The 23,340-nt window shown below is 37.1% G+C and overlaps 2 protein-coding genes across 7 annotated transcripts in view; one reads left to right on the top strand and one right to left on the bottom strand.

The window, feature by feature from the left end:
* Positions 1-8,939: 8,939 nt before the first annotated feature.
* Positions 8,940-22,121, top strand: PFN2 (profilin 2). Of its 3 annotated transcripts, none has more exons than XM_011374227.2 (3): positions 8,940-9,542; positions 11,636-11,828; positions 21,822-22,121. In XM_011374227.2, the coding sequence occupies exons 1-3, from the start codon at positions 9,411-9,413 to the stop codon at positions 21,866-21,868; spliced, it is 372 nt and encodes a 123-aa protein (XP_011372529.1). In that variant the 5' UTR covers positions 8,940-9,410; the 3' UTR covers positions 21,869-22,121. The 3 variants fall into 3 exon arrangements, with proteins under 3 accessions (XP_011372529.1, XP_011372527.1, XP_011372528.1); XM_011374225.2 differs by lacking the exon at positions 21,822-22,121 and adding an exon at positions 13,590-15,273 and having other exon boundaries at positions 8,974-9,542; XM_011374226.2 differs by lacking the exon at positions 21,822-22,121 and adding an exon at positions 13,914-15,273 and having other exon boundaries at positions 9,071-9,542.
* The window catches only part of RNF13 (ring finger protein 13), a 142,999-nt gene continuing 137,744 nt past the window's right edge, over positions 18,086-23,340 (bottom strand). For all 4 annotated transcript variants that reach the window (XM_011374230.2, XM_011374228.2, XM_023519968.1 and 1 more), the window contains 2 exons: positions 19,753-19,833; positions 18,086-19,474 (listed from right to left, as the gene is read on the bottom strand). In XM_011374230.2, the coding sequence (XP_011372532.1) occupies positions 19,110-19,474; positions 19,753-19,833 (446 nt within the window). In that variant the 3' untranslated portion in view covers positions 18,086-19,109. The remainder of the gene's footprint in view (positions 19,475-19,752; positions 19,834-23,340) is intronic.

Raw genomic sequence — 23,340 nt, 5'->3', positions numbered from 1 at the left:
TCATCTGCAGTCTGTCCCCATTCCTATTTTCAGCTCTAGGCAATCACTAATATACTTTATGTCTCTATAGATTTGTCTTTTCTGGGTACTTCCTTACTTTCTGGCACTGTGGAATGCTCTAGGCTCATGTTGTAGTTTCTCTGCCCTTGAAACAACTCTTTTTTCAAGGAACACTGGTTCTGTTTGCTGGAGAATAGCATTTAGAACCAAGATCTGGGTGCTAGGTATACTTGTTGCTACTTGAGCTTCTTGCTTCCAGTTTCTCAGTGGACAGAGGTAGGAAATACATGTACATTTACTAACCCATGTATACACACATACCTGCATTTATTTGTTCTTTCTCTCTGTACACATATTAATATAAATATAAGTTCATGCTGATACCTGTGACTATAACCCAACACCACTGGGTTCATTCTAGCCTTTCCCCTTATTTGTAATTTCTTTCTCTAACAGTGAGAAACCTGGCTTTCCTTATTTAGAATATATTTTCTTATTCAATTTATATATATATGTGTATTGGGTTGATTGGTACGTTCAGAAAGCTAGGTCCATGTCCTAACCACTGGAAGCTGTGAATGTAACCTCACTTGAAAAAAGATCTCAAAATCCTTATCATGGATTATCTGGGTGGGCCCTAAACCCAATGACAAGTGTCCTTACAAGACACACACAGAGGAGAGACCCAGAGAGAAGAGCGCCAAGGGAAGAATAAAGAGAGTGCTGCAGGTTGTGGTATTTAGGGAAGAATAAAGAGAGTGCTGCAGGATGTTAATGTTCTTCAAATATCAGTTGGTATTTTAAAAAAAAAACCTATATTTTAATATCCGCCTTAAAATTTCTTTTAAATGCAACCTATTATTGTTCAATTTACAGTTTCAGTTCTCTAATTATGTTTGTGGATCCAGAAACAATTTTCCCTAGAAATCAAATCTGAGTTTATTTGAGGAAAACAAAACAAGAAAATGTAAAGCTTAATTTTAATGGTTTTTTAAAAACACTACTTAAATTAAATTTCATTGCTTACCTTCTGGGACTAAGATAAAAAAAAATTAGATGTGCTATCTCTTTGGGGAGAGAAATGGACTGCCTGCATTTCTCTCATATATCAGATAACCAGTGTTTTTACAAGCTTTGTGCTCTTCCCCATGGAATTCTACAACATCTCTCAAGTTCAAGTGTAACTATTTTTTTTTTTTTTAATGAAATGCTCCACATATAATTCCAAAATCCTCTTTCACATCTGGTAAATCAGAAAAAAATTTGTTAAAACTCACAAAACATTCTCTATTAGCTAGTATGACATTTAGGAAGGTATATAAAATCTTTAAAGCATCTAGAGCATGATTTAATATATTACTTTACTGTGATGCAACGAAACTGGTGGAGCAATTTTCCATGATATGGCCAATTCAGTCATTATTACAATAGGGATGTGATAAATATAAAGCATTTCCTCTAGTGCTTATTAACTCATTAGGAAAGTGGATGTTCTGGTTAGTACAAGCTTTGGTTGCACTTAACAGAAGCTGATTATAGTAGCTTAACCAAATAAGGAGTTTATTTACTCAATGTAATAAGAGTCTGGGGTAGGTGTGCAAAGCTGGTGAAGCTACTTGAGAAAGCAGGTCCCTTCTTCCCTCCTGCTCCACCATCTTTAGCACAGTCACAAATGGCTGCTCAATCTCCATGATGTATCATCACAATCTGAACAAGGGGGAGGATAGGTTAAAGGCAGGAAGCTTATGCCAGCTGAGCTGTCCTTTTTTAATAAATCAAGAAATAAGTAGCTTTCCATAAAATAACTTCTGTTTTAGCTCACTGGCCAATGGATTAGAGGCTCACCCTAGCTGGAAGGGCATTTTTGGAAGAATTTTAAATTGAATTTGTTAACCACCCCCACCCCCTCCGCCGCCCCCAAGCAAATTTACTTGCGAGGAAGAACAATAGATAACCAGGTAGACAAACTGGCAATGTCTATCTAGTACATTTGGTTAATTAAGTACCATACTTTACATTTTTAATCTTGCTGTTAGACATTTTTCTAAAAATATATTTATCCATTTTCAGGCCTTTGAAAGTTCATCACCATATAAATCACAACTAAATTTTCTATTGATTATTGTTTCTCAACTTACTTGATTTTTAATAAGAATGGATAACTTATGATGGATGGACTATTGCATAGTCATTACAAATAACGAATGTATGACAAAAGATTTGCACAAGCACTTTGCACATAAAAAAATGCCCGAATGACTAACATATGAAAAAAATGCACACCTTTGTCATTGGGAATATGCAAATTAAAGCATAAGAATTTACTATTACGTACCCAGCAAAATGTTTAACCCATTTCCCATTTAGGGGAAAAAAAGTGCAACTCGATGCCAGCATTAATTTAATTTTACATAAGCACGCTCTTTGAGGCTGAAGCAAATCTGACTGGTTTTCAATATGAAAATAAAATATGAAAACTGTTCTTGGAGTTATTTCTAAATAGAACTTGTCTCTAATACTAATGTAACAGAAATATATACATAAATTGGATTCATCAGATGAATCTTCAGCTAATAACTCTTTGAGAACAATGTTAACATCATGGCGAGGAATGCTACGTTTTCTGGGATTGCCATTTTCAGCGATTGAGAATTACTATATTTTATAAATGGAAATATCACTACTAAAAACAGAATGCTATAAATAGAATGATGACATTTGTTTTCAAACACTATCAATATACTAGAGTGATGCAAAATAATAAAAGCGAGATATTTCATGGCAAACTTTGGGGGGAAGTTTAGGATTATAATATGCGAGTTATCTCTGGGTAAACACTGTAGCCACAGGTGCCGCTAGCAAGTGTTCTCAGGGCAAATGGGAAATGAGTTAAAATTTTAAAAAGAGATAATACCAAATGTTGGTGAGGATGGAAGCAACAGAAACCTTCATCCATTGCTGGTGCCAGGGTAAAATTGTATAATCTGTTTGGAATATCGTTTGCTTGTATCTACCAGACCTAAACCTATGAGCTAGCAATCCCACTCCTAGGTATATGCTTGCCTCTGATCACCAAAATACACGCACAAATATGTTTATATTAACAATAGCAAAAACCTAGAAACTAACCAAATATACACCAACAGAAGAACAGATAAATAAATTATAGCATAGTAATGTAATGGAGTACTATATAGAAATGAGAATTAACAAACTATAATTTGGTTGATTCTTACAAACATTTTTATGCAAAAGAACCCAGATACAGTCATATTAACTACTGTGTCACTCCATTCGCATAAAGTTCAAAAATGGACAAAATTATCCTATGACTTCTAAGAAGTCAGAAAAGTAGTTCAAATTCTGAGAGTAGTAACAAAATGGGCAGGAAGAAAAATCCTTGGCTCTTGTTATTGTCCTGTTATTTGATCTGGATGCTAGTTAACTGGGTAGATTCATTTAGTGAAAATTCATCAAGGTATATATTTGGTACATATGATTGGTTCACTCTTCTATATGTTTGTTATACTGCAGTAAAAAGAAGTTACAATTATATACTGCTGTTATAATGAAGGTGGTCCATCTTTTGTCTAAAGCCAAATCTATCCAACTGTGCTTTGGATTCCAGGTTTGTTTTTGTTTTTGTTTTAATGTTCCAGAGCCCTGAGGCATTATCTTCCTTTTTCTTTTAGATCTTTAACATCTCCTTCTCCGTAGTGCTGCCTAAGCAGCAGCATTTAATCATGGTCAACACTCTCCAATTAAAACAATAACCACCACTCCCCTCCTTTTTATCCATGTGTTTTCTTTGGCTATTATTCTCTATCCTCTCCTTAAACTGTCAAAATTCTTGAATAAAGAAAGTTTCAGCGTTTCAGGCCCCTAACTTCCATTTTTTTTCCCTTTATTCCTTGCAATTTGGTTCACTTTGCCACCATTCACCTAAATCTGTTTGCCAACTTTCTAAAACAGCCTCTCTGTTGATAATCCAATGAACACCTTCAATCCTCCCTATTTGATTTCTCAGCATTATTTCCTGGGGCATTTATGACTTACAGGCTCCTGATTCCCCACCAACTTCTCCGGCCACTCACTCTGTTTTCATTATGAACTTTATATCCTCTACTCATTTTTTAAATGTTACCTTGAGTCCAGATATCTCTTCTGAACTAGAGCTGTATATTTAACTGCTATGCAACATTTTCACTTAGATGTCTCACAAATACTGAAGAGTTAACAAAGCTTACTATCTCCCTCCTTAATGTTCATCTTTCCATACTCCTTGTCTCAGTAAATAACACCAGCCAGTACCCAAGCCTGAAACCCATGATCAATTCCTAATTTCAAATAAAGCACAGAAGATGCAACATTGTGGGTATGGTTTCTGCTTCTGGCATTATGGCAGACTAGATATTGTGGGGGAATCATTCTGCTGCAAAACAACTAGACATTGGATCAAAAACATTTTGATGTTTTGCTTAGCTCTCAGAAATTAGAAAATTTCAAAGACCCCTCTTTGTAACAAATAAAAAGAATTTTTTTTTCAAAAGCTAGAGCAGGGGTCTGTGTGCAAGCTGAAGAGATGGAGCTGGTGTGAATGCAAACACCAACAGCAGCTGTGTGAGGAGGTGAATCATACTCATGCACTTTGGGGACACCTTTGAAAGGGTTAAAGTGGCCCCAGGTTGCTAGCGGATGTGAATCTTTGAAAGTGTCCATAATTTAAGCCATTAGAATTCCCACATGTCATAATCAAGGAAATATAAATTTGCAATCTAAGATCACCAAATATACAAGAAAATAAGCCGCTATGGGTGAGAGAGATAAAAAGTAACACAACTGTGGGATTGTCAGATACATTATATAGAATAACTAGGTAAGAAATGTTTAACGAAATAAAGTATAGAATCACAAAGATGGACAAGCAATAAGAAACTATCAGGAATGAGAAAGATCTGTATAACAATAAAATGGCATTTCTAAAAATAAAAAAGATTTTTAGAAATAAAAAGAACTCAATGTAGGGTTTTAACAACAGGTGAAACATAGTTGAAAAGTGAACTGGAACATCCGGCTGAAGAAATTATCCAAAATGCAGCACAGATAGGTAAGATGGAAAATAAGAAAGAAACTAAGAGATACAGAGAACAGAAGAGGAAAAGAAAATATTTATTTTCTAAAGAAACTAAGAGATACGGAGAACAGAAGAGGAAAAGAAAATATTTATTGATTGAAAATTTCCAGAAGTTATCACAGGTATAATCTATTTTTCCAAGCAGAGTAAAAGAAACCCAGGTAGAGATACATCATAGTGAAACTGTAGAACAGAAAGACAAAAAGATTCCAAAAGCAGCCAGAGAAAAAGAACAGATCATCCATAAAGATATAACAGCAATGATGAAAACCAGAATAATATCTTCAAAGTATCAGTCTTGCATTGCAGACCTGACCTATTTTTTTAAGAATGAAAATAATAGAAGGAATTTTCAGATGAACAAAAATAGAGAGTTTACCACCGAGACACCTCCATTAAAATAACTTCCAAAGATTTACTTTAGGAAGAGGATCATAGAATGATTGTCTGAGATATGAGAAGAAATGATAAGTAAATAAAATAGAAAACATATATATCTATAAATACATATGTATAAACAAACATCTGTGTAAAATAATAGTCTGGAGAAGGGTGACCAGATTTAAAGTGTCCTAAAGTCCTTGTATTGTCTAAAGGTCCTTCGATTGCCTGAAGGAAGGATTCAAGATATTAAATTTAAAGCTTTGTTCTATTAAGTATGCATGGTAAAATTTCAAGGGTAACAGTAAAAGAATAGAAACTGAACATACAAATTTCGCATGAATTAAAAATTAAAGGCTAGATTGCCTGCTAATCGAAGAGGTAAAATCCAGCTATGTGAAGTTTGCAACAGGCATCTAAAATTCAAGAACAGAGAAAGGAGTGGTGAGTGGGGAGAAAGGAGGAGAAAGAGGAGGGATAATAGAGGAAAGGGGGAGGGAGAGAGAAAAGCTATATCACATAAATATTAATAAAAAGCTGGCATAGTTACTTTAATTTTTGACATAATAGACTTTAAGATAAAAAGCAGTATTGGTGATAAAGAGGGCCACTGCTTAATGTAAAGGTTAAAATCATCAGAAATAAAATAACACAATTATAACTTGTATGTATCTAACTAAATAACCTCAAATTATAAAAAAGCAAAAAATCAGAATTTCAGGGTAAAATGAACAAATCCAGAATTGTAGGTTCTTCTTGTTCTTTATTGTAGAAATCATGAACGAGTGAATACATTCAAAAGATAACATTTGTATCGCTGTGGGATTAAGGGTAATTTTTCTCTATTTCTAAACTTTCTTGATTGTTGTGACAATTTTACAATTAAAACATTTTTTTCAAAAAATGTATGGAGGTGAAAATCTTAGGTAATTGAGGGCTTAGGGTGGGCTTAGTTAATGATTGTGTTACTATTTTGGGGGTGGTTATATTCAATAGTTTAGTTCCTGTGCCAATGTTTATCAGTTTGAATACATTTTAACAATTACAATTCCTTATTTCTTTGTATTTTGTTAAAATGTCAAATGATTTACTCTTGGACTTAAATGGTTCAAACATCCTTCACTGATATATTAAAAAATCTGATTTACCACAGTTTGTTTTCCAAATAATTTTGGAAAGAATGCAAAATAATGCACTCCAAATGTAAACATGTTATTACTGACTGTTAATGGCTAAATCATTATGGATATCTGTATCTGCTTCTGCCCAAACATTGCTGTTATCACTGCATAGATTAGTTACCCTTAAAAAAAGTGAGAAAGATACAAATTGGTAATTCTTTTCCTCATACTGATACTCCCTTGGACTTAATTTATATTGCTATTCCTTAAATTTAGTGTTCTACCTCTAGCTATACCTTTTGAAACATGTTGTGTAAGCAATAATTATATGAAATAGGAACAGATCTTTATATAAAAAGAAAATAAGGCAGCATGCTAGACATTAGTTCTGAAGAAAAGAGGCACAGAATTATTTTATCATAGTACTGAAAACAGACTCGGAATATATCATCTAAAAATCTAAACTGTAAAACCTAGTTAGTCTATCATACAGAATATATTTTTCATAGTTGTTTAAATTTTACTATATGTATTTCTTGGAAAGTAATAACACTATGTTGGAAAGGTAAAATAGTAATTTAAAAATGTATTGTTACATTTTGAAAAATATAGGAAAAATGATATTCTAAATCTTATGTTTTACCCAATAGATGTTTTAGAATCTTTTGAGATTTGACTACCCCAAATATTCAGTTGGTGTAATTCTTTTTCTGCTTAAACATAATAAACGAATAAGAATGGAGTGCAGTTATTTCCAACTCTTTAACAGTAATAATAGTCTAGAAATGAAATCTTAACTTCAGAGTAGCTTAATAAAATTCAGTTTCAACATACTTCTTCAAACTACCATTTTATTATTTTTCTTTCATCACCTATTTACTGCTTAAATTTATTGAATTATAGCATGTATACCAAAAGCATAAAGCATAACTGTATAGCCTGATGAATTCTCACAAAGTGACATCCCTGATATCAGCACACGATAATATTCACTTTTAAGGTGGGTGATAAACTGCTAAGATTGAAGGATTAAAACCATCAACAACTACTGCAAAAAGGCAGAGTAATAAAGAACAAGTGTAACAAAATCAAGTGAGAGGCATAGTTGCAAAAATGAAACAATTTTTGGCACACATTTTAATACCACATAGGTATTCCAAATTATCTGAACACTGACATAATGTGTCAATCTGATAAATTCCTGACTTGGGGGTTTAGGCAGTACTTCGCTCCAGGAGTAGCCGTATATTTCAAAGCAAACAGCAGAAAAAAATAGAAAACTTCGAAAGCAATTACATTGCTTAGAAACGTTTTTGTCTTCTTTCTTGAGCTACATCCATGTAATCCTCCTGTCACAAACCATGACCTTAAACGATAACTTTAAAGTTGAAAATCAGCTGTTCGACGTTTTAAATGCTTTTCCTTCTTTCCCTGCCTGGGTTGGCGGATTATTTCTTGTTCACTTGAAATTGTTGCAGTACGTCTCCTAATTCCTTGTCTAGTTTTAGCACCCGGAGATTACTAAAAATGATGCGAGATTCACAGGGACTCTTATCCGCCGTTTACCTTGTAAATACAAGCCATTTTCAGGTCTGGGTCCCAAAATTATTTTACCCTTCGAGGGCTGAAATATTACATTCATTCAGTGAACCCTTCAATATTTTTTTTATTCTTTGTATTTTCAGCGATTTCTTCAACACACCCATAACTTTCCCAGTTTAACAAAAAGTTTACACAGGTCGCTATGTGTTCGTAATTTACGAGCAATTTAGCCACACATGATTAGTAGCCTTAAAGTTCTTCCAAAGAATCCACAGAATGCGAGAACCCTGGTACCCAAATGAGTCAACAATGAAAGGCCTGCAAAACTCAGAAACGTTCCTACGAGCCACTAACCCCAGCTCTGATTTCAGTTCACCTGAACGCGCCCACTCGGCTGCCTTTACGGCCGAGAGGCAGAGAAATCCCGGGAAGAGGGTCCCGTTGGGAACGCCTGAGACAAGCGTGGGCAACTCTGTCACCAGCCACCCCCACCACAAACAAGAATAAATGCTCCGCATCCCGTCACCAGGGCAACTCTGCAATCCGACACCGAGCCTCGATTCCGCATCCCGAGCCACTGGACACAGAAGAGGCGCAACACAGGCCGACGTGAGGACTCCGGGGCGTCCCAGACGCCGCCGTCCTTGGGGTGCCTAATGCCACGGGGTAGACGCCCTCTCTGCCGGTCCTGGGTCCTGGGTTCGGTTACCCTCAGTGACCCCGCCTCCCTAGGGCCGCGCCGGGACCTCGCTCTCCACACGTGGCGGCCGTGATTTTCCCAGAGCTGTATCCTTCCGCGCCCCTGCCTCAGTCTCCTTCTCCCTTCCCGGGACCCCCCGAATCGGGGCGCCGCGGAGGGATCGCATGCGCACGCACGCACGCACGCGCGCGCATGTCCCGCCGTGGCCGCAGAGAACTGAGGACGCCGCGGTGAGTAGCCGGCGCCGCGGGCACAGCCGCTCCGCAGCCTCCCGCCGCTGATTAGCCAGCCCAGCGGCTGCGGGCAGGCGGGCGAGCGGCCGGGCCGGGGGCACTCCGCAGCTTGTCCCTCACCGCGGTCCCCGCGTCCTCCCACCGCAGCTCCTCGGGGAGGGGGGCGGTCGGTGCCTGCGCAGAGCCGCCTCCTCCCCGCCCCCGCCCCGCCTCCCCCTGCGCCGCCGCCGCCCGCTACCGTCGCCGCCGCTGCGCCTGCTGCTCCTCGCTGTCCTCGCTGCAGTGCGAAGGGCTCGAAGATGGCCGGTTGGCAGAGCTACGTGGATAACCTGATGTGCGATGGCTGCTGCCAAGAGGCCGCCATTGTCGGCTACTGCGACGCCAAATACGTCTGGGCAGCCACGGCCGGGGGCGTCTTCCAGAGCATTACGGTGAGGACCTGCGGCGGCGAGGGTTCTTGTCCCCGGACCTGAGCGGTGCCGGCCGGCCGTGGGTGCGCTGCAGCGCGGGTCCGGGGCACGGAGGGCTGCGCCGGCAGGTGTGCAAAGCGGCCGGCGCCCAGGATGCGGCCGCCGGGCGGGCAGGGAGGCCGAGGCCCGCGGACGCCCCCTCTCCTGGGGCTGCGCTGTCAGGCGGGAGAGCGGCCCGGCTCCCCGCGTTCTCAGTGCCCGTCTGGGTGAAGCTGGGGGAGGGGCGTACGCACTCGCTGGGGCGGGGGGAGGGGGGTCGCATTTTTCCGCTCGTGAATCTCAGGTGCCCTGGAAGCCTTGAGGTTTGCTTTGCACCTCCCGGGGTGGAAGCGGGGGCCTGAGAGATGCCAGGCCAGCGCGCGCCGAACCCGAGCGAGGGTCCTCCAGTTGCCGGGCCGCCGCCCGCGCCGCGGTGCTGTGGGAGGCGGCGGCTGCCCGGCCCCCGGGATCCTCGCAGCGACTTTGCGTAGGTTTGCGGGTGTCCAGGCCTCTGGGGCTTGGGAGAAATGTACGCCGACTACGTAGGTGGATTCGTGAATCTCGACTTTAGCTCTGGCTCTATAGGATTTTTTTTTTTTTTTAATTCTCCAAGATGGCGAACTGCCATTGATTTCTCTTCTCCTCCTATGGAGATTCATCGATATACCGTTATCCCCAGTTACGCAACATAGCTCTAAAAACGGGGGTGCTTTTAAGGGGCGTTCAGTAATCTGCGAAGACTAAGGGGACACTTCACTTCTTCAAGTCCCTCCCTTTTTAGTAAGGAACTAAAGCAGATTTATGCTTCACAGTGCCTGATTCTGTGACTTGGTTGCCACATGTGTGGGGAATAATTGTCACTAAGCCTCCAGTGCTGCTTTATTGTTTTGCCTCTTTCTGCACAAGGTTTTCCTAAATTGTGACATATATAGTACCATTCCCTTAATCTCTTAGCCTTAGGCTCTCTTCCCATCAAACGCCAAAATTCAGGCCCCCTATTAACGGATGCTACCAGTTATTCTTGTACTAGTTATTTAACATGGTTTAAGATCTGACTGTGTAGAACTCAGTCAGTGCTTGATGCTAGTACTGTAAAGGTCTCCCACAACCTCAGTGGACTACAATTTTTACAGAGAATTGGCCTCTGGCGATCAACTTTTTTTTTCTGCAGTCCTCTTGTCTTTGTGTGAGTTCCCGCTGTCTGGCTAGGAAGATTGCGGGAGTATGCTTGGAAATGGCTGGGGCCTGCTATGACTCTGCAGTTCTGATGGGGGCGACGCCTTCCTTCTTATTCATGGAATGTTAGAATGCACGTTTTCTCCTTTCGGGTTCTGATAGCTACCTCAGTTTCTTTCCACCCCCCACCCCCCCATTTTTTCTGTTCTTTTACCATTGCCTACTGCAGTGCTACACACAGAATCTTCTGCATTTGCCTAGATTGCTGAGGGTGGGAGGGGAAGGTAAGTTGGGAAGAAAAAGGAGTAGTGGCTAGAAAAATAGGAGGGAAGTATGAATTTGGGAATGCGCTGAGGTCTTGGGAGTGAAGTTCATACTGTGGGGGAGATGTCACAAGCTGTTTGAAGCAGAGTAGAAGTGAACAGACATGCTAAGCATGGACTTTATTTTAGGAGACTTTTCAAGAAACTTTAAATTGGATGCAGTATTACTGTAATGTGACTATGATAGACAAGCTGTTGCTGAAAGTTTATAGATGAATCTTTACTATTACATAAGCACTTCAAGTCCCACTTGACTTGATACAGTTTATAAATAACTTTAAGTTTGTAGTTTATCTGGTGGCAACTACCAACTATTTAGAGATTCTTTTCATAGACCAGTCTTTAGATACCAGACTATACTGCTAACTGTGAAACGTAATTAATGTAAAACATGTAATCATGTAGGATTAAGTAATTCTTTAGAAAAGACTGTAACTTGATTTTACATTAGTGAATGTCTTGTATTGGTTCTACAGACTTGGCACAGTCTTTCCTGTTACCCTAAGGACTGAAAGGAATTAACTGTAACTTCATGTGTTTTTTTCCCCCCCCTTTTTTTTGTGGGGGTGGGGGCAGCCAGTAGAAATAGATATGATTGTAGGAAAAGACCGAGAAGGTTTCTTTACCAACGGTTTGACTCTTGGTGCAAAGAAGTGCTCAGTGATCAGAGATAGCCTATACGTCGATGGTGACTGCACAATGGACATCCGGACAAAGAGCCAAGGTGGTGAGCCAACATACAACGTTGCTGTGGGCAGAGCTGGTAGAGGTAAGCAAGATACTCTTTTGGTTAAAACTTGCATGTCACAATACAACTTATTAAGAAATTTCTTTAACGTTTTGAATAAAAGTGTTAGTCCATATGGCTATTAAGGTGTTTTTTGTGAACTGTCCAGCACTGAAGGGAGACACTCATTTAGATTTACTAAAATCTAACTCTACAGCAGCTGTATATATAGCTTAGTCTTTGAGATCCTGACTTTATTCTAAAATAGAATATTCATATCAACTCTCTAGTTTTAGTTTTAGTAAAATGAAAATCTAACTTTGTCTCCTGAACTGCTTGACACATCAATGATAATCTTATGGTGTATCCAGATTGTTAAATTGTTCATTTTGGTTACTTTAGTCCTTTTGAGTCTTTGACCTTTGGATCGTTTCCTTTGCTTTCTTGCTTACATTTTAATCATTTATTGCTCAGCATAAAAAAAACATAGGCTCATTTTTTTTTTTTTTAAATTAGAAACATTGAGGAAGAGAGACATAATTAGAATAGGGGTTTTGGAGTAAGTTGTCCTGTTACTAGAATATTTTCAAAGACTAAGTGTGTTCGTGATTTAGATTTGAAAAGTAGGAAATTAAATTTCGTTTACACATTTGATTTAGAAATTGTGGTGTTTCCTGACTTGTCAACCTTGCAGAAATTCTGCACTTAAGTCTCACTACTTTTTTGAAACTTTGAAAATTGAGGTTTATTATGACATATTATTACAAACTTATTAAATGTATTAACCTGTGCAAATATTGGTAAATAAAGAGGGCTTGTGTAGTCTCAGATAGCATACTTGGCACATCTTAGACCAAATCTACCATGTGAAGGAACTTGAAGCTACTCTCAGTTATAATATACTATAATGGTCCTAATCAACTCCCTGATTGTCTTAAACGTCACTCTTTTTTCTAATATGTGTTAATGTATATGTGTACCTCTCTGTAGGAAAATTAGGTGACTGAAATAATAGATAAATCTCTAATATTAGTTGAACCTCAGATAAATGTTAAAAAGCATCAACCATGTGATGAAACTAGAATGAGATTTTCCAACCCTATAGCACTGCTGACATCTAGTGGCAGTGACTATAAAATCTGACATATACACGTATTTTGGGAACTAGACCTTTGAACTGTATCATAGTAGAACCTATTGTTGGAAATAGTAAATTTATTTCAGGATTTTAGACTGAATTAAAAAGAAAGCTAGAACAGTGAAGATATCAGTAAGCACAAGCCTTAAGTACTTTTAATTTGGTCTTCTCTGAATAGCACTGGAAATATCTAAAATTTGGTCTTGGTTTTCCTCTGGAAGTAATAACACACATTTAGCCTCACTAGTAAGACTTTAATAGTTTGTACTTAAGCAAGATTGTTAAATTGGGAGAAATTTGTAAATAATCACCTAAGTTTAGGTTGATATTTTGAAGGCCAATATAATGTTTGTCATACTAACCAGGGTTTTTTACCCTAGAAGATAAATGGTCACACTTCCCCCACTCCCAGCTAGTATAAAGATATTTTTATAGAGTGTTATAGCTGCATCGATTAGACTTCCAAGATGCAATTAATAGTTACAGTGTTTTTAGTATATATCTAGTTAGAAAGAACTAGCTGACTTCAGTGCTTGACAGTTCATGGAAAACTAATTTAATGTTAACTTTTAATCAGGGTTCTTGATCGGGGTTCTGTCTGCTAAACGTATGTGACTTTCTTGATTAACACTTCTTTTGAAACACTTTTCTTCTTTCTCTTTCAGTCTTGGTCTTTGTAATGGGAAAAGAAGGGGTCCATGGAGGCGGATTGAATAAGAAGGCATACTCAATGGCAAAATACTTGAGAGACTCTGGGTTCTAGCTGCTAGGCAGACTGTTAAGTATTAGGGAAAAATTGCTCTTAAACTTTCCTAGCCGTAAGCTTGAGTCTTAATTCTGGAAATTTTATTAGCAATGCAGGGTGATGGGGTATGAACCTGTGTCTCCTTTGTATCCCTCTGTTGGTGGGGAAAGGTGTCTTTCTTCCTGCCCCCCGCCACCCCTAAATAATTCTGTTCACTTTTGTTTTGTTTCCTTGTGTACTCCAGCATTGGTTATAGTCATGGGAAAGGAAGGTGTCCACGGAGGCACACTTAACAAGAAAGCATATGAACTCGCTTTATACCTGAGGAGGTCTGATGTGTAAGCAGCCTCTCCCCATCTACCTAGCAACTGTCTTCATCACCACCCCAATTATGGTCATAGTGCTACCAGACTGTATGGTAGCTAATTTCTTTACCTATTTTTTCTAATGTCATGATTCCTGTTTGCCCAATGGATCATTTGTATGTTAACCACTGTATGTAATCAGTCCTTATCTGGCAACATAATTGCAGCACAATAATGATTTGCATGATACCTTGAAATTTGGGGGGAGGGGGCATGCCAAGTTGGGCATCACTTTGTCTTAGCAATTAATGGGATATTGATTACTAAAATAAGTTACTATTAAGTAAGATGCCGGTTGTACAATCTTTAATTTGATCAATGTCTTTTCAGCACTTTGAACATTTACATAGCTCATTTAGTCTTCCTTTTGTAGCGCATGGTTGGGAGGAAAAAGTGCATGCATCTTTCTTTCATTCTCTTTTCTCACCTTCCCCCTCCGCACATAAGGTATTTGGTTTGCTTCCATCTTATTTTATGCCATGCCTGGTTTATTTAACCAATTAATAATTCGTTTTGTTGATGAGCTATTGAGAGCTGCAGTAGTTTGCTTTTAGTATTGTTGTTGCACTTGAGTAGACATACCTTTTTTTATAGTGTCTACAGGACATACAAATTGTGCAACTACAAAATGAGAGCAAAAGGCACTTCCTCCCGTGATCCTAGAGTAACCATACTGATTGAATCCCCAGGAACATTCCATCATTGCAATAGCTCAGATTTTTGTTCCTGTCTTTTTCTTCGCACACCAGCTCTACTCTTTATTAAAATTGTAAAAGGCTGCCATTATGGACATTAGGTATCCCAACATAACCATCTGGAGTGTGTCCAGTTTGTTCTTCATAGGACCAATTTTTATTTGCAGCTTGAGTTTTTATATGAAGTTGCATTACTGTGGACTTGGCTGTCTTGTGATGAATTTTTTTCATATGTATTCTGTGCCATACTATTGTTAAAATGAACTGTTGCTATTGTGAGATGGATTTTAACTGACCTATAAAGGTTTCTTTCGAATGGCACTACTTTAGGGACATTCTAGTATTTGCTTCTATTGTTTGGGCCTTGTGGATAATGTACAGATTTAAAAACAAATCTTGTTGCTGATTTGTCCATTTCTTTCCCTGCACTTTGTTACATCTGGGATACAGTCTAACTCATCTGATTTAATATGCATTTAAAAAAATGCCATAACTATTAAACACCTTGTTTACAGACAGATGAAATAAATTTATTCCAACCAAATATTCTAGGCTCCTGTTGTTTATATAAATTGTTGGCTTACTATTACAGTTGATTTTTGACACAATGGGAATATACAGAATAGTCTAAACTCTGCTGCAAGCATAAAATCTTCATAAAAATTTTCAGCTGATGGCCTATTCCATTTCTTGTAGTATTTATTATAAATAAAATGAGTGCCTGGGAATTTCTTTTTAAAGGGCTTCCATCTATTAAAAATGGCTTTTAGTTATCTCAGACTAGTTTTCAGGCTTGTGAGAGAGGAAAATTGATGTATCTACTAGAAACTAAATATTTTTCTTCTGTTGCTGGTCTCTAGATGTGAAATCTAGTGCAGTGAGAGGCCCAGTACCAAGAAGGGTTTCTGCATTGTGGATTCTTCTGTGTTGAACTGTCATATGACTTTGGAGGCTGTGTTGGCAGGCTGAAGTCAGCCAGCTGGGATGGGACTCTCACATAAGAGAAGATACTCCTGAGGCAGCATATAAGATAACTAGGGTATTCTTGCAGTTCCTGGATTTGGAGTGACATGTTAACTATGGCTTACTTGTAAGTTAAGTTCAGTCCCTGAGGTCATAACGTCCCTGAGATGTGCTGAAGTTTAGTAAATATGTTAGTTTTAAACTGTTCAGATAAATCATTACCAAGCAGAAGGTCAGAGCAGAGGTGCTCAAAAGTTGGTGGGTCTAAGTGAAACTGGGGAGTTGGTTATAATGCAGAGTCTGAGCTCTGGAGTTTCACCCTGGAGAAGGAGATTCCATAAGCCCCCGAAGTCCCTTTAGAAATAGTTGCCAGGTCAGTCTGATTCTCTTTAAGTGGCCTGTATGCCATCCTTTGAGAAACAGTGGGTAAGGAGATGGGAATTAATCTCCCTGCCTTACTTAAACTAGACTATGTACAACTAAAAAAAAATTTTTGACAGTGTTTTGAGGCAGTTCTGAATTTGTACATACAGGGTGTATGGAAGATAGGGATTTGGGGCTCCTTTGGTAGGTGGGCACACACTAGAAATTGTAAAACAACAAAAACCTCAACTTCTTGGTCTGTTAAGATCTCTGTGAGGAACAAATAAAAATTTGTTGGTCAAATGAAAATTTGGTGGTTGGGTTGCAATAATGAGATTTTACCATACTTTAGTTATAAAGAACTGTTAGGGTAACTAATTAGAAAGCAGCAACCAGAATTGTATGTAGGTTAAGGATATGTGTTTGGGGTGTGAGCAGAAGATAGTAGAAGGCGACTGTATCACTAAAACAATATATAATAAAACTAGATATTGGACCCCTACCCACAATTTCATTAGAAAAACACTTAGACAAACATGCACGTAGCTGTGCTTTGTACATAGTTCTAGGAATTTTACCTAAGGAAATGGAGCTATAGAAATTTATACACCAGAATCCATCACACAGCATTACTTAATTAAACTTAGAAAACTACAAAATTTACCTATCCGGGTTATGGGTTATATAATTGATTATCCAGAGGATAAAATAATAGTCAAGGATAAAATAGTCATTGAAGAATGACATGAGAAAATGCTTATCAATGAATGTTAAATATAAGATATAAACATGACACAGTATAAACACAGTTTATAATATGCATGTATTTTATATACGTATTTTTGAAGGCAAAAATATCAAGATAAATTTATCTCTGCAGTAATTTTCCAGGTAACTATCCTTTTGCATTCACAAAAATTTTAAATTATAAAATTATTTAATAGGAATCAGATTTAATTTTATTTAATGTCCTCTTTAAAAAGTTGTAGTTACACCATGAAGACATTATATCAGAATGATATAAGTGAATATCAGAACTAGTAACAATCTTAGTGCTATATAACTAAGAAGCTTCATGAATTTTAAAACTAAAAGTAACAATTTGTAGTTTCAAAAGGTAATTTTTGCTTCAAAAGAAATTCTAACTTGAACTAGGTCTTTGATCTGAACTGGATTAAAAACGGAATACAATATCTAATACACATTTCAGTGACAACTTTTCCTCTTTAAAAATATTGTTTCAGGTATAATGTTTTATCATTGACTAATAATTATAAAAGCTATTACTCGTCTATTTTTTAACACACTGAGTTCAGTGTTTTGTCCTCATACCCTACCTTAGGTTAAATGAAATTATACAAATAACCAAACAGGTTTAGAAAGGTTATAGGACTATACAAGTATGTAAAATTCCAGAGCTTTGCTGACATCCATTGGTAAATTAATGTTCTGTTTTTCAGGCCTGTTTTATTTTTAAAAGGGGGTAGATTAAAATGAGGTAGTATCAGACAGTAGATGCTGAATTCAGACTTTTAGTTTCCTAAGTGGAAATATCTGGGTTTTTTTGGTTGCTTATAAGAATTTTTCTAAAAAGCAACAGAAAGTGAAATTCTCACTACTAGTGTTACATTTCTTTTAGAATCTGTTATATATATTTTTTAACAACAAAAGGCTCATGTACCTAGTGTACTTATTCTCTAATATGTTTTTGTTCACTAACAATTTCCCATGTCAGTGCAGCTATATTTATATATTTACTTTATCCTTTCAAGGCTGTGTAGCAGTCTATTGTAAGGATGTACTACAGTTACAACAGGGTACCATGAGGTACACTACTGTTGGAATGATTTTGGCTGCAGTTTTAACTTTTTGGGGAATTCCCTAATTGCTTGTGAGCAGTCAGGTACCATGTATAAAGTTCTAAGGTGATGTGTGTTTATCTGACCTAAATTACCACAATCATTATACCTTTATAGCACTGTGCATATAAAAATAAGGCTAATATAAGTAATACTACAGTACAACAAATATTTGCCAGTTCTTAAAGTGGAAAATGTGTTTATTAACATTCAAACTCCCTTCATACAAGGCAATATAAAAATTCTTAGCATTTTGATTATACGTAAGTCTATTTTCTACAGTTACAATGATGTATATTTTAGCTTTTCATAATACATTGTTTAACTACATCATTCTGTTAAACACAAGCAATTATTTTCAAATCCAATACTTGAACAGTTTCCTTGTACATAGTTTAGCAGGGCTAATTAGCATAAGATGCTCTTTATTAAAGAGGTATATGATCTGTGTATTAACAGTTGCTGAAGTTTGGTATTTTTGTATAGCATGTCCTTTTTGCTTTGATCACAACACAAAACCCTTAATGATAACTGAAATTCAGTAAGTTCAGAGGCATATTGCTTTAGCTAGTTAATCAAATTCATATATAACACTAGTATTAAAAACCTTAAAACTTAAAATTTGCACTAGTACAGACTTCCTATTAGGATAAGACTACTAGGGAATAGAAAGGAAAAAGACAACTTTGGGTTTTTCTGGGGTGCTGATAGGAGGATAAATGCTAAATTACCTGTTGCCTTTCACTAATGATGGCAATTTGAGGTAATACCAGAACAAATATATTCCAACTCAACAATTCTAGGTAAGTAACTTGAGATGGAAGTTGGCTTCTCTCATGCTAGGTGGCCACGGCACTGACCTTGTGTGTAAAATGCAAAGTGTGCATATTATAATCTAGGTCTTAATTGCAAGCTATACTGAGGATTTTAAAAAATATTTTGGATATATTTCATTCCAAAGTAAGAGCTGATTTGATGCTTGAGTTACAGCACCAGTCTATTATTATTAGTGAAATGAAGTACACTCCTGCCGATAAATACCAGATCAAAAAAACCTGTTTCAATAATCTGATTACACTGTAGATTATTAAAAAATAAGTTATTTCTACACCAATCTCTGAAGGGAACAAAAAAATCAAATTATATACCTAAATAAACATTTTTAAAAGGAAATAACCCAGTCTCCCTCTGAAGGTCAGACAGTATTTGCTATGTTGTAATCCTGTTCACCATTAGACTGCAGCTGGACCACAACACTGTGTTCATTAATTTCGTTTTCTGCATCGCTACTGTCAGTATCTTCATTGTCTTCTTCCTCATAGTCTGAAGATTCTGTCAAGTTCTGATGTGAGCGGGATTCCGACAAAGCCCCAAATGACTGGGTGCTGACAGAAGCCATAGGTCTAAGTAAAGGGGTATGTTCTGACACTTCATTTTCTTCTTGACTGCTATCTGTGTCAGAGTCTGAGTCGCCTTGAGAAGAAACAACTTTTTGCTTGCAGACTGGACAGGTTTTTTTTGTTTTAGTCAACCAGGGGTCTACGCACTTACAATGATAGGCTGTTGAAGCAAGAGTATACATCTTTAGGTAGTGTACTGTGGTTGAGAACATTTTTAATCTCTTACCATGTTATTCATGTTCTGATACATACATCATGCAGGGATGAGAAGAAAAGTTTGTAAATTTTTATAAATGTATCCTTATGAGACTATTAATTAGTACAGGGCCTAGTTTACTAATTAGTACTAGTATACTAATAACTATTTTCTGTCTCCTAATACTGAACCTACATATAAATTTACTATGTAAATTCAAAGCAGTATGTCATCATTCATACCATGAGAACAGGGAAGGATTCTGAGCTTATCTCCATCTTCATACTCATCCAGACAAATGGCACATACATCATATTCATCTCCTATGACAGAAAACAGTAAATAAAATTCATTTAAAGTTGTAGAGAAGTATTCTTAACTAACCTTTTCAAGTTAGGTCTCCCTCAGTTATTTTAAATGCCTTTTGATTTATCTATAAATGATACTTTTTGTTTGTTTTCTGTCTGATCAGGGACCTACTTCAAGTTCAACTTCAAGAACCTGAAATTTAAAATATTAACCTTTTACCTAAAATTAAAAAATGGATGTCAAATTTGTTTACCTTCATTACTTTTGCAAAAGATTTTTATAAAAATAATTCCATTAGTGTTTTATATAACTATTCAAATGCTGGTTTTGAAAAAAAATAATGGCAAAGACAATGAAATTCCACTTTTTAGATTTCTTAAAGTCTCTGGGTCATTTTTTAAGTAAAAACAGAAACATGTCAGAACATACTCAATTTTTTAAAAACTATATTAGTGGATAAAAACACATTTGGAATGGACACATTGAGCTTCAAATTTCCATTCCAACATTTACTACTTCTGTGGTTGGTGCCTGGCAAGTTAGCTTTTGACATCCAGTTCTTCTATCTGTAAAAAAGATTCTATCTATGTTGCAGGTTTGTGAGAATGAATTGAAATAATGTCAGCAAAGGGCCAGGCAAATAGGTATTCACTAAATGGTGTTTATTATTAACATCACCGCCCTTTTAACTTCTGATTGTTGAACATCACCTTTAAATCCTGAAAGTTGTTTAAATCATAGTTCTTTACAGAATTCAAGCGTAGTTATAAGTTTTTAAAGAAACTATCAGTCTTAAATCATATGGCACTTCCAGTCTTTTTGAGTCAGTGGTGGCTTTTGTATGTAGTGGCAGTGACCATCGGGACTGCTTTCAATTCACTGTTTTTCATTAAATAAATGTTAGGTAGTAAAAACTTACAAAAATCCCAGAGAACTAACAACAGTTAAATTCATTGCCCAACCACCCACACAATAACAACCTTGGGAGGCATGTGAGAATAAAGCTAGAATCTGGATAGAAAGGCTGGATGAACATGATACATGAAGATGAGAATGATAGTTCTATCGAAAGAATCTTAACTTCCTTTACTCATTTAAAATAGCACATTTAGGAGGGGTCCTAAATAGAAAGCTTTAATGAAAATTACATTTTTCATTATCATTTATCAGTAGAAAAAATCATTTTTGTACAGTATCTTGAATATGGTTACTGTCGTATCCTATCACATACGTTCTAAAACAAATTAAAGATTCTGTGTTAGAACCTCTTGCGTGGTATTTGGTGAGAATGATAATACCCATCTCAAATTATTAAGAGACTAAATGACTCCAATATATTTATAATTATCGGTAATTATACAGCTGATCCATTTACATAGACTTTGAGGACAGTTTTAATACATTGAGCGATTTAGTCATGACTGATTTCATACAAATCTAACTTTCAGTCTCATAATTTTGTGATAATGTCCATTAAAAACAGATAAAATTAATACAATTGAACAGGAACAGACTCATCCAAAGCTATGCCAAGGCTCTAAGCTTCATTTCATTAAGGTAGGAAGGTTATCCTGCATTATCCAGGTAGGTCCAATGTAATCACAAAGACCCTTAAAAGTATAAGAGGGAGGCAAAAATGTTCAGCCAGGGAGATGCAATGTTACTGACTCTGAATATGGAGGGGAGGAGGGTCACAAACTGAAGAATATGGTGGTCTCTAGAAGCTGGAAATGGCAATGAAATAGATTCTCCCATAGTCCCCAGAAAAGAAGCAGTCCTTCCTACATCTTGATTTTGGCCCAGTGAGACCTGTGTTGGACTTTTACAGGTCTGTAAGATAATAAATTTGTGTTGTTTTAAGTCACTAAGTTGGTGGTAATTTATCACAGCAATAGGAAATGAAAACAGGTAATATCTGAGTTAGCCTTATATGGAATTGATGCTTCAGGGCCACTGAATTGTTCCAAGTAATGGATTTATATTGATCTCCCTTATTTTCTAGCCACTGCATGCACTTCGAAGATGACAGGTCGAGATTCAAAAGTGTAGTTTGTGATCATGGACCAGACTGGAGCCTGCCTAGTGCTCTGTAGAGCATTAACGCCCATGGCCTTGGACTTGTGATGAAATGGTAAAGCACATCTTAGAATGCCTGGGTTCTCATCTTGATCATTTTATTACCTATGTAACCTTGTGCAAGACACTTAGCATCTCTGTTTCACTATTCTCAAAGAAAAACAAATATTAACTTGTATGTGTTTTAGGATTGTTGTGGAATAAAAGTGATAATGCAAGGAGAGTACGTAGTGTTTGGTGCATACAGTGCTTCTTAACCAATCTCCACCTGATGAAACTGGCCCAATAGACATACTGGCTTATGACAAGGCACACTGAAAGCTATGGCTAGGAGGCTGCTAATACCCCCACGTGCTTCTGTCCCATCAGATGAATGTGCTTACAAAGAACTAGTGGCAGTGGTCACTGAACCCATTTGTTATACTTACGGTAATTGTGTAATTTAAATACTCATTGGCCCTTGAACTGTGATGATAAAAGACGTCTGGTTTTATTTGAAAGCTAGGCTGACTGTATTAGGAACACAATAAAAAAACTAATTGCTCCTTTGATCCCTCTCCCGCCAAAATTTGATTAAGTTATAGGTGAGAAATCTAAAAAGTTGGATAAATATATATTTATAAAAAACAAGAATGAAAGCAGAATCCAATTTCTGACCTATTTTAAATATTTTTAGTTTAAAAACTAAAAATAGAAAACGTATCATGTACCATTACAATTTGGAAATCTAGTCAGTAGATTCACAATCTAGATCACGGCAAACGTGACTGGTGAATGGATTTATATTTATTTTTAACTTAAAGATAAATTTAAGGTATTTACTTCTTTATGATTTACAACTTTAGCAGTTAAAAAAAATAACCAATTTGTCCACTGGTTTTGGTAGCATAAAAGAACTATAACAAATACTAATAAATATTAGTTTTGTTAGTATCAGCACCATGCTAGATAGTTTTATTGCTTAGTATAAACTGGTAGTTCTCAACTGGAGATGATTTTGCTACCCTACCCTCCAACCCCCCACCCCAGGACATTTGGTGGTATCTGGAGACAGTTTTGATTTTCAAAACTAGGATTTGGTGCTACTGGCATCTAGTATGCCAGGGATGCTGCTAAACAATCTACAATGCTCTGGACAGCCCCTCAAAGAATTATCCCATCTAAAATGTCAATGGTGCTGAGGTTGAGAAAGCCTGATATAAAACCCCTCCAGGCTTTATCAGACACAGACTTTGCTAATTTACTAGTTTAGAAGTAGGAGGGGTAAGATTCATGTTTGTTATGTTAAAAAAATATGGAAGCACTTCTGCCTGGAATGTTTTTGGCATTACTGTTATTTGAATAATGTTTCAGAAAATTTTCAGGATGGCACTTTTAAAGTCTCATCAATCTGGAAATGTTATAATATGTAGGTACATAAAACTTTGATATTCCCCTCTAAATCT

Source organism: Pteropus vampyrus, unplaced genomic scaffold (assembly GCF_000151845.1).
Source record: "Pteropus vampyrus isolate Shadow unplaced genomic scaffold, Pvam_2.0 Scaffold242, whole genome shotgun sequence".
NCBI classification, from domain to species: Eukaryota; Metazoa; Chordata; class Mammalia; order Chiroptera; family Pteropodidae; genus Pteropus; species Pteropus vampyrus.
The sequence above is the reverse complement of the archived record's forward strand: the minus strand, read 5'-3'. Positions and strand labels throughout refer to the sequence as shown.

Excerpts from the sequence above, each read along its gene's own strand:
- PFN2 (XM_011374225.2), top strand. The coding sequence starts at position 9,411 with ATGGCCGGTTGGCAGAGCTACGTGGATAACCTGATGTGCGATGGCTGC. Across the intron at positions 9,543-11,635 it reads GCGTCTTCCAGAGCATTACG|CCAGTAGAAATAGATATGAT; the intron begins GTGAGGACCTGC and ends GGGTGGGGGCAG. Across the intron at positions 11,829-13,589 it reads TGTGGGCAGAGCTGGTAGAG|TCTTGGTCTTTGTAATGGGA; the intron begins GTAAGCAAGATA and ends TTTCTCTTTCAG.